General features: G+C 37.5%; 1 protein-coding gene across 1 annotated transcript in view; it reads left to right on the top strand.

Moving 5' to 3' along the window:
- The window catches only part of ctnna2 (catenin (cadherin-associated protein), alpha 2), a 336,397-nt gene that overhangs the window by 260,849 nt on the left and 55,575 nt on the right, over positions 1-19,973 (top strand). Inside the window, 2 exon segments of the mRNA XM_043243368.1 lie at positions 1,573-1,653; positions 15,621-15,773. Coding sequence (XP_043099303.1) covers positions 1,573-1,653; positions 15,621-15,773 — 234 coding nt within the window.

Here is a 19,973-nt window from a genome sequence, read left to right as displayed (position 1 = left end):
GTCATCTATGGTGAGAGTTTCCTCTGACACTGACATACAGGAGCCAGCTGTGAGCTGTCTGGCAGATCGGACCTAGGGGAGACGGCCGCCACCGCTGCAAAATCTTTAATTACTCGCTAACAAGAGGAACCGTCCTCATTTCAACCCGAGCACATTTCACCAGCTCACTCTGACAGGGGAACGAGAATCCATTTTTGAGGGCAACAGCCACTGGAACAATCAGACAGGAAGCAAACAGGGGCATTCAGATTATATGGTGCATGACACTCCTGAACTAGTCGCGCATAGCCAGACTTTTCCCTCATGGCATCAAGTCTAGTCCACACTGCAGCTTATTTTGGCTAAAAACATGTATTTAAACAGAAGAGATAGCCTGACCAACATATAAAGTGGCCACAATAGGGAAGGTTTATCTGAAATGGATTTTTTGTTGTGCATAAAACACAAATGTCTATAGACCTCGTGATAAAGATTGTTGTCCACCCAAACCAACACATTCCCAGACTTACAAACATATATGTGAAATATACAGTTAAGCTTGTTCACTTGTTGAGTGCCTCAAACTAACTCTATTAATTAATTTGATTTCACTACCTGATAGTCATTAGTTCTTTCTGAACTAGTATTCATTGAATCATTGGTTCTTTCTGAACTAGTATTAATTGAATCGACCCTGTATCTTTTCAGGAAGATTGATAAAAGAATAAATAAAGGGATCTTTGTGTCTTTATTTCTGGACGTTCCATAAAGCCAGCCAAGCAGATTAGTCAGTGAGAGAGAGTTCAGGAGAATTCATATTGTTGTTCAGCACTTGTGAATTGATGATTCAGAAAACGTAACCCAGGACAAGTTTATTTATTGTCCTTCTAAAATTGAGCTACCAGATGATTGAATGATAGCTTTAAAGATACAAAAAACAGAAGTGATTCATGCTAGAAATATAATAGAAAATTATCTCTATTATAGACTGTCACATCTGCCTCAACTTCAAGCTGCAGTTCGTTTTATGTTAAGCCTCAATCCATTATATAGAGTATTGGTAAAAGAGCAAAGATGCAAGTTATGCAGCATTCAGAGTTGTGTGCAATTTTCAAATTGCTTCAGGCTACAGTGTCCTTTCGGCTTCATCAGATGGAGTTTTCAGCACCTGACGATGTGGCTTTTATTCTGCTATAAAGGTTTAATCCCTGATGTTTTAGGGTCTGCCTGTGGCCAGCCATTTTTGTGGCGGATAAATGTAGCACAGAAGATTCCTTCATGTCAGTCTGTCTTCAAAATCTGCTACTGTGCACTATAGTGCTCTGTCTTTTTTATCGCTGGTTGTGTCTACACTCTATTGTTGCTTTATGCGGCACTTGCTTTATTTCATCCCTGCTGTGTCTACATTTAGAGGCACTTAAGGCCTCAAGTTTGAAGAGGTTCTTAAAAACTCCACTCGAGGCTGACAATAGTGTTTTTAACTTAACCTTTCTCACTTGATTTGTTTGTTACTCTTTCGTCTTCTTCTGGTGTGAGCTTGTAGAACATGAAATGGCGATATTACATGAATGACGCCACATTTTTCTATTGCAGACCGGAAGAAAAGAAAAAGGAGACCCCCTGAATTCAGCTATCGACAAGATGACCAAAAAGACCCGTGATCTACGCAGACAGGTGAGTTAGTCCTGCTGTCTAGAAAATAAGAACATAAGGAGTCTATGACCACTACGATGAAAGAAAGTGATATGTTACCTCATGTTGCCTCATTATTTTTTGTTTTTCATTAAGCATTGTGCTTTGTAGAACACAAAAGGCAAATATAGGATGAGAGGATGGTGATTGTAACGGTCAAGATCCAAAAAGCACGTAAAAGTATCATAAAAGTTGTATATACGACTTGTGCACTATATTACGATAGCTTTGTGTGAAGAAGGGACTGACATTTAAGTCATTTTCCACTGAAGCTCTTCCGTTCTGCCATTTAAGTCTTTTTACAATAGCACCACACTTTAAGAACCACTGGTTTACTGAATCGTCTTTTCTGAAGGTTGATGCCTCAGGTATTAATACTTGCGCAAGGAAACATAAGTATGGATTTAAACCTTCAAATGAAAACAGACAAACAAAATGCTAAAAAAGTAACTGTAATGCACACCACTGAAGTGTATGTTGTATTTTTACTCATTGTTCAAGAGGATAAGTCTTCTGAGAACAGTTTAGACTTAAATAACACCTGCTTACATTTCTGAATATCGCGCATAAGAGCATCAAACATCAGTATGTCTCTAACTCAAGAAGCTGAGGTCCACGCTCTTGACTTCGGCAATCAGTACAGCTTAAAAAGCTCTTTTGATGCATATTCTCTCTCCATCACCATGACAATGGAATAAAGTGTCAGATCGGTCAGCACCGATGTAAACTAACACCGAGTCTGGAAATAAAGCTGCAAGGCATTCCTATCAGATTGACATTCCCATCAGGAGAGTTTTTACTTAATAAAGAAAGAGCATTATACTGTTCTTTTATATAATACTATTACCTGACATTTACACATAAAAATGAAGCATTCTGTCTGCTCCTCAGTTGAAAGAACAAGGCTAGATAAATATTTCACTGGTTAAGAGAAACATAGGTGCTCCTGTCAGCCAAGTTAGGGCGAGATTTGCTTTTCAAAACTAGATTTTTTTTGTCTTGTTTCCATCCAAAATATCTACAAATTCTAAAATGAAGAAAGATTTTCTAGACAAAAACAAAATAAATAAATATTGTTTTGAGAAAAAAAAAAACAAGTCAAAAGTTTTTACATGAAACAAGCAAAATAATCTGCCAATGGGGTAAGCAAAATAATCTTGTTTTCTGTTTGAAATAAGATTATTTTTCTCACCCCGTTGGCAGAGTATTTTGCTTGTTCTGAGCAAAAAAGTCACTTAATTTTGACTTGATTTTATTTCTTAAAATTCTCACATATTTTGGCTGAAAACAAGAAAAAAAATCTAGTCTTGAAAAGCATATTTTGCAGTAAATAAATAGCCTCATAAATTTGACTCCTTGTTCCTTGTCATACAACACAGTGTTGTTGTATGACTTTTGAAGACTTGGCATACTTTAACGTTACTTTTATGGTGCTTTTTGTCATTGTGGAGTTTGATAGCACCCATCTGCATTTACTACTTTCATTATACAGAAAGGAGCAGGTAGGATATTGTTTACCCCCCCTTAAAAAGTAATCTTTTGTGTTCCTCAGAAGGAAGAAAGTCATATTCTAGCTTTGGAATAGCACCAGAGTGAGTAAATGGTGACAGAATTTTCATTTTGGGTGAACTATTCCTTTCATAAACTCACCATATAACACATTCAGGTGAGGAAAAATTGTCCCTACACTCTAAACATCAAGATGTCAGCTGTCAGAGAGCATACAATCACCATAGTCACCCTCTCATTTATAAGATTTCTTCACATGCTCTGGAAGATTGTTGTGTTCGACCGTTCAAAACTTGTCTTGTGTTCTGGCAAAATATTTTTTTTTTATTTTATTTTTTTTCACAATTCTATTATAGTGGATGTTTTACCAGTGCCTGACTCTTACAAGTTTGAAATTGACTTTTCCCTGTTGACTTTGCTGTTATTCATGTCATAACCCAGGGCAGACACTATTGAAACCTGTAAGACTGCATGTTCATTGCTGTGGTACCATCAGAACCTAGCATATTTTGACCATTGTTTGTTGTAGGTGTATATGAACGCAACAACCACAATTGGATCTGCACAAAAACAAAAGGTCCGAGATTTTCTAAATGAACTAATCTCGGCCCAATACAAAATACACTCTGTAGAGGTTCAAACAGTGTAGAAAACAACTCAACCCAACAGACGAACAAACCGATCTGTTCTTAATTGCTCTTTTCTGAAACGGGTGCATTACAAGAATGACACTATAAACAGAATCCCAGAATATAAACAGGTGCACTCCTACCAAAAACAGGATGGTTGTACTCATACGAGACTTGCATAAACATTTTTATCCACTTCGATATTTTGTCTCTTAAAACCAAAACCAAACCAAGACGAAAATTCAAGAATGTAACAATTTGAGTGCTTGTTTCAGAACAAAGCGAACAATCTACTGGTCTGACAATGCACTTAGTCACATGCCATTCTCAAGTGATTGGCTCAAAAGGTTCTATGAGGCAAGCGTGGCATATTTTGAATCTCACACTTCCGGGTGGTCCTGTAGCTGTTAAGATGAATATTAATTCTAACAAATAGCCTTCTCCAGGTATTATAGACCTCATTGGCCTGCCCCCACTGAGAGAAGACCCTCTTCACCCCACATCACAGTAAATCCACAGAGAGAGCAACTAACGCGCAATGGATGTTCGTTTTGAGCAGGCTGCTTTAATTACGGTCTTGGAGTTCAGGAGTGTGTTAGTGGGTGTATAAATCAGCCGGCACAGAGGTTAAAAAGCGGTACATACACACACTCACACACATGAACGTTCACCGTTTACCCTCCACCCAGTTTGTACAATCTTTTATAATTGGAAAACATCTTTTAAAATCTTCGTGCTCCCACCCCCCTTCACCAAGACTGTAAATTTCACAGCCGCATTTTCAGACTCAGCAGTCGTACATCACCTCCCTCATTTCTGCTTCTCTACGCTCCTTCCCCACCTCACGAACCCCACAACCGGCGCGTTCACGCATCTTCTGTCACCCGCTCCGCTGGACCAATATTTGTAAAGCTGTAAACTTTCCCTGACACATGTATTGTAGTTACTTGTCGGATAAGGAGACCGGGTGTTTACAGATTTGCCAGGCCAAGCATTTTTAATCCTCTTAAGACATTTATTTCATTATCTATCATGGTCTGAGGCGGGGCAAGATGTTTGCCTCACGGATACATGGAGATTTTATGGTACAGTAAAGTGGTTAAAGGAAATGAAAAGTGTTTGATAGCCCTGATTTACCCCAGCTCACTCTACTCCGGAGTCATCTACCGGTAATTCCGGCTGATCACGTCCTGTTTTCACTGTTTGTGAGCTCCATATGCTCTTACATCTGATAAACCACCTCTCGTCTTAACAACATTTCGCTTGAACCTCATCACAAGATAAATTACATTTTAATCACTTAATGGGGTTTAAGATCCCCCCCAAAAAACTTGCCATGGGATCAAAGAAGATTCTAAGCAAGTTGCAGACCAAGCTGTTGATGTCTTCAATGCAAAATCCATGCACATATGTTGGATGTTCTCATTATGTATTTTAATTTAGGCAGTGATCTATGAGCAGCGCTCACCTGCTGTGATTGTGATGTTGTTTACCGACCTCACAGAACATCCGCCATGGGCTTTATAATGGCAAAACAGCCCAATTCAATAAAAATGAATTGCAAAATGTTATTGTATTGTTATTAGTTGATTGCAGGAAGCCGTTGAGGCACTAGTGCAGGGGATTCCTGGGGTTAACCGATGCATAACTCACCCATGTAGAACAAAAAACAACCTACATGGCATGCTGGGGAACGTGATAGTTGAGTACATTTGCATGTATGGATCTGGGTAGATGCACATACTGATTATAGCACTGTGTGTGTGTGTTGTGTGTGTGTGTGTGTGTGTGTGTGTGTGTGTGTGTGTGTGAGGAAATGCATTTCTTTCTCATGGTTCAGCCACTGAAGATATGAAATGCGAACCTCTGTGATCCGCTCAGGGCTTTTCAGGCCCCTCAGTCAAATGAATGGAGGCATCGCCATCTCATCAAATCAGTCTCACCGGGGGAACATCCGAGTGTCTGTGGCAGCCAGCTTTGAGTTATTACTGTCTACCTGGCAAGAGAATATACCACCCCGACCAGTGCAATTCAAACAATAATGGCGAGCCCTGTTCATGATCGCAGACATCGCAAAGGAGCAATGTCTGATTTTCATATTGCCCTCGCTGCTTAGTCTGTTGTATTACATTTGCTCTGTTTAGGTTCAGCGTGTGTTCATGGATGTTTTTTGGTTTTTATTGATAGATAGATAGATAGATAGATTTACCTCTTGATTTGTGTATTAAAACAAAATAATTTCACATTAGGAAATATATATATATATATATATATATATATATATATATATATATATATATATATATATATATATTCACAGTACTCAATTATGGAAAATGTGGGAAACTCTTTCTTTGTTCTAATTTGAGTGTTCAGAGAAAGAGAAACCATGAGAGAGTATTGTCCACCTTGCTGCTTTGCATAAATGCATAAGCAGGTCTTTATGCTACACAAGCATGCATAGAATATCTATGCAGCTGCAGCCCTGCAGTGGGAGCTCTTACTAATGTATTAGCATCGCTATCAGATCCATCAATAGTGCCACAGAACAGATTACACTGGTTCATATATACAGTAGAGATTAACCTCAAAAGAGTCTTCCATTGCCTTTAGCCTTCTGAGCACTTGTATCTCCTTCCGCATTGCGCAGAGGACAACTGATGCTTCCCACACTCTCTCGCACTTGCCGTTTTTGTTTTTTATTAATGGGATGCTGTAGTGGTTCTGGGCTTGTAATCAGAAAGTTACTAGTTTGAGCACCGCAACAGGCGATCCATGAACTATCACCATTGTGCCCTTTAGCTAGACACTTAGGTTGCTCCAAGGGGACTGTCTCTGTAATGAGTGTACTTCAAGCACTTTGGATAAAAGCATCTGTTTTCCTACTGTGGTGGTACCAGGGTTCTTCTTTGATGGTACCCATTTAGCAGACGCTTTTATCCAAAGTGACTTAGAGCAAACTTATTACAGGGACAGTCTCCCTGAAGCAAGCTGGTGTTTGGAGCCTTGCTCAAGGGTACACGGGTGAACTTATGACTCATTCCCTGAGGAGCTTGAACTGCCAAACGTGCACTTTATGCAGGGGAATGAGATTTAGAGTGGGGAAGGATGCTGAAAATGGATGGGTGTTGACGTCACTACGGAAAAAGGCAAATTATGAATATTAATTATTCCGTGCTGATGTTGAAGGACAGTTTTCATACATGTTATAGTCATATTATTTAATAATTATTCGTGAATCAAACCATTGACTAATTTAGAATTCTCATAAATTGTGTCCAATAGATATCGGACTGATCTGAGAAATAAATAGTTCAGAAACGTACCTGTTTAAAATCATACCAAGTACTAAAACTATAGCGAAATATATTATAAATGAAGTCAACAGAGTTGATACATATTTAATTGCAGCCAACAGCAATAAGTGCCGTTAGTGGTGGTGCTTCTTTTCCATTTATTAATTCCAGTTTTAATACAAATTATTTACCACTCTTTCTTAATGACTCTTAGTGCTATCTTCACTGTTTTGCTACTTTTTTTTCTTTGCCTTTATTTTGCATGAGCAGAAGAAAGAAATGGTATCACATCACTGTTTGGTTATCCACAGTCACAGGGTGCTCTGTGAGCTAGTGGACCTCCTAGCGGAGTAATTCAGCAGTCACGGGGCCAGTCACGGAACTAAACCCAGCATTTGTCAGACCTCTCCCCCAGAGGCACGCCTCTCAGATGCCACTGTGTGCTTGAGCTCCCATAATGCTCTGCCACCTAGCATTACAGGCAGAGAATGAAAATAAAAACAAAAATAACAGCATAAGCACAACACAAAGAAAAGAAAAGATCTGAGTTACAGCCTTTCAGCTGTTTAGAAACCGGTGAATAATACTGGAGGTGTGGGAATGTACAGCGTTGAACTAATACGCTTAAATATCTATTCTTGAACAATTAGCAGTCCCCACACACACATCCCTTTACAGCACTTTGAGCTATGTGTCATCTGTCATTCCATTCCTAATAAATGTGTCTGTCAAGTCCTCCCTCCCAGCTCTCTTTTGACTGATAGCTTACTCCAGGATGCTCCTCTAGTGAACAACAGTTCTCTGAACATATGCTTAAGCAAGCTCTCTCTCTTTCAGTTTTAGGATACATTTTGTGAATCGCAAATAGAAACAGTTTCGAGTTCCTGCAATGCATGCGCTTCGATGAAATTGCTCATGCTATTAAAAGATGACCAAATAATTTGTTATTCTGAAAATAACAAACCTTTTGTATTTTTTATATTTACTCTGTGTGGATAGCTATGTGTAATTATTGCTATTGGCATGTGGCTTGTTTTTGTGACCTTGTGAAAGTGTTGGCATCTCACTGCTGTTCTTACAGCGTCTTGTTACCGCAGCCTCTTTGACTTCTTTGGAAGTGTTTAGCTGACAGCTACTCTTAATCTACATCTAAGAAATTCTCCTAGAGACAGACACACAGAGAAAGGCTCATAAATCTTGCCTGCTCTCAAACTAAAATCATTTTTTCAAAGTAGAGCTCAGTTTTAACACTTCTAAATCAGTTGTACATTTCCCACACTTACGAAATTCGCAAGCAGAAATTGTTTCAATTTTAAACAATCGCTCTGAGTGATGTCTACAGTCTAGAGAGTCTGGGTTTCCTCAGAGTTCTGAACTGTCAGGCTACTACTGTACAGTATACGGAAGCCGTTTCTTAAAACTTAAAGGCAATTGCTCATGCAGAGCATGTACTGTAGTATGCATGCTTTCACATTTTTACATGCCATTCTGTGCAATTCCCATGCATCCGCATAAGCATCTTAACACTGACACGTGTATGCAACCAGCTCAGATTTTGTCTTTTTTTTTCTCTCTCTCTTTTCTTTTGTGCTGTGTGCAAATTGAGCATAACTGGATGCGGTGATTTGCAACGTTTCTACTGAGCTTCGTACAAAAGTAGCATTGAACCTTTCTATTGTATTCAGAAGCAGCTCCAGTAAAATGTTTCGAATGGCTGTTTCAGATTCCCTGAATATTCCCCCTGTTTCAGAATAGTGGCACTAACTTCCTAAAGTTTGAGGTTCGGGAAGATTTATATAATTAAGTATGTTTATTGTCATTTACTTGATCAAAAATAATGTTATTTAAAAAATATATATAATAATACTGTGAAATACAGAACAGAACAGTGTTTCTATAGAACTGTGGCATTCTGTAAATGTCTAGCTATCGGTTTAATGCTTCTTTGCTAAATAAAATATCTAATTTACAGTCATGCACTTAAAAGACGCTTTTATCAAAAGTAAATAGCATTGCATTCAATGAATTTATCAGTTAATGCATTTCCTGGGAATTAAAAAGTTGAGCTACAGGAATGCTCTACTCCAAACTTTTTAATGGCATTACTATGAGAGTAATCATACTGATAATCTGAATGAAAAGACACCATGTAAACACTTCAGTTGGGTAGATAGATCAGTTTGTGAATAACTGCAGTGTAAATGTTTAAATCCAAGTGTTTTTGCAATTATAGTCATTCATGGTACATTGTATGTTAACTCTTTTCAGGGCTTGTTGGATAGGGATTGAGAATAGAAATCTAATAATATGCACATAATACTGTGTGAATCTACATACTATCTACATACATTTTTGTAGATTGCAAATCCATTGAAAATATTTTTTTATAAATGCGCATGAGTACATGTACATGTATAAACGAGTCAGATTTGTGCACGTTATATATTTATTATATTACATATTTATATATGTGGGAAGGACAATGAAACATTTAACTGAACATTAGCGTCAGATGAAGTTAACTGCATTTAGTTTTCTTCTTTTCCCACACAATAATTGTCAGACCCCCCGGAGTACTACCGCGGACCCCCTGTTGAAGACCCCTGAGGATAATGTTTACACAAGGGAATATTAAAGAATATTTTGTAAACAAATAGTCAAACCAAATATTAAAATACTTTATTTTGTTGTCGTTCGCTGCAGAATATGAGATACAGTACAGCAATCGGGCTAAAGTGATTCATACTGACACAAATGTAGTCAGTGTCACAAAGACAGTCACAGAAAGCGAGAGCCCCAGAGAGGCGCCACTCCCCGTTTTTTCTTATAAAAAAGCCCTGCATTGCAGCGCAGTCGAGGCTGAAGTCAGTGGGCAATGCATTAATGCAGGCAGTGGGACTCAGGCGGGAAGTACAGTGCTCCTACTCACTGATAAAGTCCTCAGTAGACCCTCATGATCAGGGATCAGGGTATAGTGGTACCTCAGTCTGTCATAGTAGAGAATGATAACAGAAGCAGTTGATAAACCCATGTGCACACCGGCTCTTCTGCTGCTCTCATCAACAGTCTAGAAACACCTTCCCACAGCCTGTCTTCTCCGCTTTCTTATTTCTATTTCAAGAAATTGTCAATTGTCACACTGCCACAGCGTCCGTAGAATCCGCTCATAGATGTGTGCATTGACTCGAGTGTTATGTGATTCTCTGTGAGAGATGGAGCCTTTGTTTTATGTGAGTGCTGTTACATGGTATGTTACGCAAGAAACTGCTATTTTATTTAGATTCGGTACTCCCATTGGAGATGCCTTTATTATAATACATCGTATGTAACTTGTATTACATATACATTTTCAATGATCTGTACAAATTTCAAACCTTCACTTGATGTCAGTCATGTCTGTGGTTGCTCTAGTCTGTTGAAGTTTAGTGGTGATGCTATATTTAATTTCAAGTAGATCAAAAACCAAAGAAAAGTAATTTAATGATTTATTTCAGTATTTTCTGTATTACCTGGTCTCATGCATAGACTTGGGTGCACTTTTTAGCAAGACCCGAAATACGTACCAATAAGTACATATCACTGCAGTTTCCAAGCTGATGCTTTTGAACGTTAGCATCACACGTATCCAGCTTCATATCTATGGGTTTTCATAGACATAGATTTGTTCAGTAACTCACAGAGTACAGAGATGTACTTCAGAGGCAAGGAGCTCTGGTTTGAATCTTGTGTAACTATGGTTTGATAAAACAGTTCAAAGCTGTATAAAAGGAAGTTGAAATGGCACGGTTGCGTCAACAGATTCTCGTTTTTATATCAGTTTAGCATTTGTTAAAACCAGAGGTAACATATGACTTGACTCGAGTCGCAAATTTAAGGACTTGTGACTTGCTTGACTAAATAAAGAACGCAGTATGCATTTACGTCACCTCTTCAAAAAGGATAGATATGTAAGCTTATCCGTTAGTTCAAAAACAGCACTGGTCTTAAAATTCAGCTTAAGTCTGCCATTAAATTCAAGGGACTATAAATTATTTATCTTGTTTTTGTAATTAACAATGGCAAACTTTACACTGAATACTGAACGAATCCAGGGATTTAAATGATTCGCTTGAGTGATTCGGTAGCAAATTCTTGCTTGTTTATGATCAAATCAGTTCTGAATGAATCAATTCAACAAACACTTCTTTAATAAAGCAGTGATTTGCCACCATCACCGGTGGCATTCATGTCATAGGGTAGGCCTATCGTTAAATGTCATATTTCTGTATTCAGTTTTATTAATTAATAGTTTAAGTTCCACCAGAAAACAATTTTAAACAAAAATGAAACAAAACAAAAAGCTTAGGCAGACCATAAATGCGCAGCTGTTAATTTAGTTCTTATTAGGATAAAATCAAAGAAATCGTTAAGTTACAGGGGAAGATACATAAACATCAACATTAATCTTGGTTCACGTATTGAACCTGTGTTTTTCTCTTTGAAACCGACACACGCAGTAAGGTCACGAACTGTGTAACACAAAAGTGCACAGAGACATACATTTTTATGAGACCAGGTTGTTTCAAAATTATACTGGCCCAAAATCCTGCAATGACAAAAATAAATCATTAAGTTCCTAAATTCATCATATCTTTTATATAATTAGTTGTCAAAGGGTCTTCCCGAGACAGCGCACAGGAACGTAGCTTTCATTTTGGCCTGGGGCAAAAACATTCAAATCAATGCTAAAGCTTTAACCTAAATGTCATCTCTCCAGAGCAAGAAAATCTTTTCTATGGCTTCCTCTACTTTGCCCTAAGACCTTTGCGGTGATCAGTGAAGGGGAGGGAGCTATGCTATCAGACTCATTTACAGACATGACAGGAAGATCAAACAGCACATCTCCACTCACTCTCTTTCTTTCCCTCCACCCCCTATCCTCTCCAGATGTCATTGTTAATACTGAATCAGTGCCGTTACTTCATTCTGATTTGTATTGGCTGCCTTTTCTGCTAACCGGGTACAGGGGCATGTTTATCCTGTGATTGCCCTTGACATTTTAATAAGAAACATCGAGCCCTTGACCCAAAGCTTCTGCCGCTATCTGCAGAGAATCCAAATTCTAAGACTGACAGACAAAGTTGTCTGATGATTGTATTTTGCCACCTTCATTTGTTGCCCATGATTGTTAAAATCAAAATGTTATGGTCTCTCATTTGTAGAACAGGATAAATATAAATACAAAGTTTTATAGAAATTAATTTTAAAAATGGGTGGGGAGTGCAGGAATAAATCAACAGAGTAATGAACTGCTCTTGTTTTCTCAGATTAAGAAACCAAACATCTGTCAGCTTTGTTTTGAGCTTTAGAATGAGTAAATTACAGAAGATCATTTTATTTCATTGGTGATTTGACTTTCATTCTCGCTGGCATTTGTTTTTTCGTGTTGTAGCAGGTGGTTAATCCTTAAAAATACACGTTCCTGTTTGTAAGCGAAATTAGCAAACACAAGCTAATCTCATCTCCTAAAATCTTCCCATTTGCGACATTAAAAGATTTATCTTTTGGCTTGCCTAAGTGCACTTTTTCTTCCTTATTTTGACTTTGTTTCTGTCTGAAATTCACTTGATTGAGTTTGCTATGCTGATTTTATTTTATTTATTTATTTATTTATTTTTAACGGAGCTTCGGTGCCATATGGATAAAGAGAACAAAGGATTAGGGAGAAATTGGGAAAATAGGCAGAAAGACATAAAGGGGAAGATGACAGGTAGGATCACAAGATTTCCATTTTTTCAGTCCCTCAGAGCAATTTAAAGCAAAGCACTTCCTCTCCTCAGTGTTTCCAATTTTTTGGCTTGCTGTTTTTGTAGTCTGTGAGGAGTCGGCAGAGCACTCCATTCGTCAAGCTTTTTTTCCAATTTAGTCCTGAGATTACATGACTATAACTTCGGTTGCTTCTTTGAAAAATACATTAGACATAAGGGGCCTCACTGTGGGCTATACTTGTTGTCTTGCCAATGCCAGCTATGCTGTTGGAACAGTGAAGGAATACTGTGTTTGATTTAACATGTTGCCACATTTGTAACATGCAGTATATTAAATAAAGATTTAAAAGGTCTGCAACCTGAAAATGAGATTTCCCCAGTAAACAGAAATGAATCTCACTGGCATAATGATGATAAGATGCAAACAGAACTGACCCTAAAATGCCATGGTCGGTGTCGAAGAAAAATAATTATGGCTTAAGTAATCTGAATAAAAAAAGCAGAGACAGATCACTTGCTCTCAAGCTTCGTGAGAACTGAAAAATTAATTTTAAGAAGGGGTGGGGGAAATGAAATGCTGTCAGACTGAGTCCCAGTTTAAGATTATTAATATATTCAAATACTAGTACAGTACTGTTCTTCTTTTTTTATGTAGTTCATTTTTTTACACGCAACGTGACTCGTGTGCACTCCAGTGCATTTCTAGTTTTTTAGGCGGTATAAGCAGAAAAATGATACATTTTGGTCACTATTTTTCTATTTCATTTTCCCTGGGGTTGCACCCAAACCATTAAGAAGACAAGCACACATCCTTTTCCAGAGGTTATTAGAGACAGAGCGCCAAGGTTCATTAAAACATTTCAATTAAATCATCGGCACACGGGGAGAAGGATCATTACCTACGGAGTGTGCTCTGTTTTCTGAATTTCATGCTCAGGTGGCCAAGAACTCCTCCACTGAGTCCTGCACATTGATTGAAAAGATGACGTCCTCATGCTTGGCTCTGGTTTCATGGCCTGTTCCATAGCCCAGTGTGGCCTTAAACTTCCTTGCGTGCCAAAAAGAATCATATTTTACACTTTTGGCAGCTATTGGCTTAGTCAAGGTTTCTTGCAACAAAAATTCATTTTTCATCACATTAAAATAGTTTTACCAAACGCAACAAATATCATTTGATGATTACTGATGTGTAAATGCATTCTCATAACCACAAATATTTCAAATATTTGTGCAGTTTGTTAAGACTTTTTAACTGAAAAACAGAAAATCCTGTTTTGTGTGACATGTTCCCTTTAAGGGCGTTTCAAGTCTCAAGTTCTGACTGGCCAAGTTTCTTGCCAGTGATGGATTATGCGTCGCCTTTAGCCATAATTTATCATTACTGTCTGCCCACCAAGGCCTAGCACAGGGTTTTTAATTGGTTAAGATATGTGCATGCCTCACTGAATGATAATTATTGCTTGTTAGGAGTGTTTCCCATCATCCATTAGAGGACATGTGTCGTGGGACTCTACCTACTGCCCCATTGGAATAGCCCCAAATGTTTTCTCTACATGTAGCTGTGAATATTGCTGATGATGTGCTTCTGCTACTAAAATCGACAGTTTTATAACAGTGTTTGTACAGCTACCGCTTGTTTTATAAGAACACTAGTAATATTGTTAATAATCTCATATCCGGTTTCAAGAGATATTTTAAGCTTTTCACTTACCTTGAGGCAAAATGCATGCTTGTGTATTTTAGGTTCGTGTGAAACTGGTTTATCCTCAGGGCTAGTGACCTACAGGTTGTTACCTTGATCACTGCAATTAGCAAGCCATGAGCTTTTAGCATTGTGCCCTTAAGCAAGGCACTTGACCTCAAAATGCTTACTATTCCTTGCCTTTTTGCATGCTATGCCATGTCTCTCACTCTTTTATGAAATAATTATTTTCTTAATCATATTTTAGTAGTTGTCTTGATGTTTTAGTAGTTATTTTTAAAGGGATTTTCAAAAAAAATGCTCACCCTCTTGTTTATCTTTGGTTTATGAATATTTATAATGCTATGAGAATACTGTTTTGTTGAAATTATCATTTTAGTTTTCATTACACCCAAAAATTATTTTTGTGCCTCCATAAGATTACAGTTGAACCACAGATGTCACATGAACTATTTTAACAATGTCCTTACTACTTTTGTGGGCCTTTAATCAGTTGTGTTACTGTCAATGGAGAGTCGGAAAGCTCTCAGATTTCATCAGAAATATTTTAATTTCTGAGAAAAGGCCTTAAGGGTTCGGAACAACATTGAGCAATTACTGACAGAATTTTCATTTTTGAGTGAACTATCCCTTTAAGGCCTCATAGAACCTTTTTTGTTGGGAATTTTGCCTTTAGACATATACAACTCTGTTAATTAATTGGAAAATTGCAAATTTCAAAACGCATACTTTTAGGGGAAAACTGCCATTTAGATGGATGTGAATGGTGCATTTCTCCAGGTATCACAGACCCACTTGAAGCATCTCAAGTGCGTCGAGTGTTTACATAACGTGTGTGTTGGAGCTAATGCACCTATAAACTTGCCTTCTGTTCAGTTCTGCTGCACTCCATCTAGCTGTTTTTAACACCAGAACACTCTTAAGCTCTCCATTAGTAAATGTGTTAAACCTGGAGTTTTCCGCTTGTAAATTTCGTACAGTTGGAGCTCCAAGTACAAGTTCAAGTGCTGGACAGTTTACGTAGGACATGAGCTGATCCCTGCTCTTTCTATCTCTTTTCTCCTAGCTAAGGAAGGCTGTTATGGACCACATATCTGACTCTTTCCTGGAGACCAACGTGCCTCTGCTGGTGCTGATAGAGGCGGCCAAGAGCGGTAACGAGAAAGAGGTTAAGGAGTATGCACAGGTCTTCCGTGAACATGCCAACAAGCTGGTGGAGGTGAGTAACATATAACTCCCCCTCACTCAACTCCCTCTTCTCATTCAGCCCAAGCAGATGATTCTTATCTGGGGCACCGCAGGCCACTATCAGTCAGAGCATGAGGTGGCCTTTAAGAAGTCATCCGCCAAGCCAAGGCAATTTAATGGCGGAATATGATGCAGTGGAGCTCAATTCTGTAATGACAAATTTGTGTTTGATAACATGGATTCGGATCACAGAAGAGGAATGACACCAGGGAATGGATTTAACTTTTTTTTTTCCTCTTTAATATCTCTCGTGACTCGAGATGTAGTTCATTCCCACTATCAAAGAGCAATATGGTGACTGAGGTAAAACGGCTGAACGGGAAGGTTTGTGTTAGAGGTAGATATGTCAAAAATGCAAAAGGGCATATAACGTATACTGAACTGAACTTTTCAAAATCGTTAGAGGATCACTTCTGAGTAAAAAAGATAAATCCTGATGTGGTCTCACTCTTGCTTTCGCTCAATATATAAGCTTTAGCTCAAACAAGTATGAGTGCACACATTTTCCTAGCTGTATACAAGGGGGGAAACACAGCCCATTTTTACATGAGAGCTCCAAAAAATTCTGTTAACAAAATGGTGAGATATTTTGTTTGCTGTTAAAGCCTGTGAGTGGCATTTAGATGCTTGTTTTTCTAAAGAAGAGCTTAAGGAGCAATCTGCTTTTGACTCTGAAATACTGGGTTCTGCACTCACTTTTGAGCATGGTATCAATAATGTAACCAGTCTGAGAGAGCAGTTCCCAATGCTTTTAGATAGAAGGGGAAAGTTTTAAGATCAAGTTCCGTAATATATTTACTATTAATGTGCTTAAACTTGACTTCAAAATATGCATATTATCACATGCAATTACCGTCAAGTCTTTTTTGAAAGATTTATTATTGTCAGACGTGGGTGGTAACGAATTACATTTACTTTGTTACATTTAATTGTAAAATTTTTGGGGTAATTAATACTTTTACAGTATATTCAAAGATGGGTACTTTTACTCTTGTTTGAGCAATTTTTTTGTACTTAAAACTACTTTTATTTAGTTATTGTGGGCAACGCTTCTCTTGTTACTTTATCTTAATGCAATTCAAGTTAAAAATGCTTCCATTTATTCCAAACATGCCATATGCTTTTTCTCTGGGCTTTTTCTCTAATGATTTATTATTTTGAGTCTATTTTGTTTAAAGGCTTGATCAAACCAGTGAAATGGTTTGTGAATCAGTTTGAATGATTCATCTGAAGCAGTACTCACTCAAGAGTTGTAACAGAAAGTTTAAGAACATTATGAACGTGGAAGACGTGAATTTGGATGTACAGTCAAATCTCTAAAGACTTAGTGTACATCTTAGATGTAATCCATGTGTGCTGTCTGCAGTTCCACAGGTATAAGTAGGCTACATTCGATTACAGTAGACAGTGACTTTACAAGTTTGTTGTACGTGAACCTTATACATTAAATACAATGTTTAATTGTTCTGTGCTCAGATGCACAAAATAGTCTTGCCACAAAGCCCCAGCAAAAATAATTACCATGAATGTGTCTGAGCAAAATAGTAGAAAGATACTTAAATTATTTACTAATAAACAAGTGTTTTCTGTCCATGTCGCAAAGATGAATTTCCTGACTCTCTGTCTCCTCATAGAGAGAAGTAATTTTTTACGGATTTTTCATTTTAGTTTTTTTCCTTTTTTTGTTAACTGGTAATTTAAAGCTTTCTATAGATATATTTATCATGTCTTTTTCGCTGAGTTTCGTTTTTCATTTTTATTTTTTGAGGTGCTCCTGTTCAAGACGAGAAGGCAGAAAGCGCATCATGTTTGTTTTCTTTGTTTTATAAATCACTTTTTATGACATTGTCAGTGCACACAAATAAATAGACCTTTTACAGTTCTGAATGATGTATTACTCCTACCTTTATCAGAAAAAATGATGACGAAGACTATAAAATGCAAGTGATGTCCCGCTTTAGCGTCCAATTTCTTCCCAAATCATCATCTCTCACATTGCTTTTTATAGCGTATGTTTAATGTTTATGTTCTTAAACTGTTTTGGTATGTCTTTAGATTTTATTTATAGATATACCAAATTTGATTTATAAGTCGTGATGATTTGAGAAGTCTGAATTGATTTATGACCAGCTCACCGTCTGTCGCCGGCCGCTTGGTCATTACTTAATAAAGCACAAACTTTAACAAACAAAAATGCGCCAAAAGTTTTTCTAAATTAACAGAACAAAATATAATAATTTTGCCATTACACTGAAAACGGAACTATTTTAATAGCTGAAACTGTAGTATAAGACGTTAGAAGGGGATAAAAAGGGTGGGTACTTCTGATAAGCTGTCGGACACAGGTTGGCTGGGGCCTGATCATCTCAAGCCAGGGTCGGGCTAGGGCCTAAATTTAATGCACGTACAGGGCTCTATTTTGTATGATAGTGTCTATATAAATAAACAGTTTGTTTATCCACATCATTTCCCTTTGAGAACGTCCCTAAAATGACTTTTGTCAGATATAACTACATTCTGGGACATTTTTTGCAAATTTGTATTAAAAGCATAGTTCGATTAGCAACACACTCACAGAGTTGACCTGAAGGGACTGCCATTCCCTGCCTTCATTTCATCAAATGAAATGTTCCCTCATTGGTATGATCTCAGAATAAAGAACAGCCAAGCAGCTCATGTCCGTTCTTCCAGCAGATCAATAGTCACTGTTTCCTGCCGGGGTCAAGGAGCCTGATGAAATAGAGGTCACACGTCGCAGCTCTTTTCTGATGCAACGTCTGTGCTGCTGTAAAATATTTCTTTCTCCTTTGCTCTCCCTCTTTCTCTTGCAATCAATAGCACCAGAACTAGTACATGAATATGAATATAGATTACATTTTATTTGTATAGCAATAATCTCAGGAAATGTTACAACAATTCCATCCTGTAAGAAATGCAAGCTAGCAAATGTGAGTATGAGGTAGGCTTTTTATCTCTTCAGAGAGCCATTGTGACATTCACTAAATGGTTAATGTTAATGATTTCAGTATTTTCTCATATTCGCTTTGTAGATAATAAACGACTCCTAGAGCATCTGGTTCTAGCGTCTTTTGTTCTACATTCCTCTAACGCACTGCATTATAAAAGAACTGGCAATTTAAAAGGTTATTAAATTATTTGCAGAATTTGCGCTGCTGAGATGTGGGTTATTAATGTGAACCTGTTGACACACGTGTATTGTCTCACTCTCTTCCTGTGTCTTTGTCACACACTAAAACACAAACACATCATCCCACACACACGTCAACTGTCAATGTTGAAAGCAGAGTAGTGATGTAAACTTTGTTGTTTTAGTCAATGACCTGTGCATCACTTCCTCTCGAAAAATCTCATATTATTTCACTCATATTTACTTGCATTTACTTCTTCTGCTGACTTTAGATCATCCTCCACACCGGCTGCTTTTAGCGGATCTGATTGGGCTTGCTAGGCGTAGAAAAGGTTAATAAAAATGTGTTTGGCTTTGAAGGTGAAGCAAGTCATTTTTTTATGTTAGAATGCATACTCCAGTTTAATGCGCAGAGATGGCTTAAAGGAAGAGTTTATCCATTATGTTGTTCCAAACCTACATGCTTTTTTTCACTGAAACACAAAAGATAATAGCTAATGGGCTCCGGTGTTGGTTTGCACATTGTATTTGATTATATGGATCAAAAAAAATAAAAACATTCTTCTAAAAACATGTTGAAACATTCTTTAAAATATATATTGTGCTCCACAATAGAAAGAATTGCATACAGGTTTGGAGATGAATAAATGCAAAGTGTTTTTTTGAGTGAACTGTCAATTTGAATAAGCTATTTGTAGGCCGTTTGTGAGGCAAAAATAAAAAGATTATGATTCCGTGGTGCTTTTAGCATTGTTGTTAGCTTTAGCCAGTGTTGTTTGTTTGCTGTGGATGGATCAGGATTGTTCTGTTTTGTACTTTAGATCAACGTGGAACACTGTTTGGATCTAGTTTTATAATGTAATGTTTTGAAATGAAATACCAAATATTAGGCCATTGATTTTTATCCACTGGGAACTGATTAAAATTAGATTTAGGTTACGTGCCAGAATCGTTTTCATTAAAGATTACAAAGACGTACTTTAAACAAACATTAACTATGTACAATAAGAAAAGTAAATGGGC

Source organism: Puntigrus tetrazona, chromosome 1 (genome assembly GCF_018831695.1).
Source record: "Puntigrus tetrazona isolate hp1 chromosome 1, ASM1883169v1, whole genome shotgun sequence".
Classification (NCBI taxonomy): Eukaryota; Metazoa; Chordata; class Actinopteri; order Cypriniformes; family Cyprinidae; genus Puntigrus; species Puntigrus tetrazona.
This window is presented reverse-complemented; position numbering and strand designations above follow the sequence as displayed.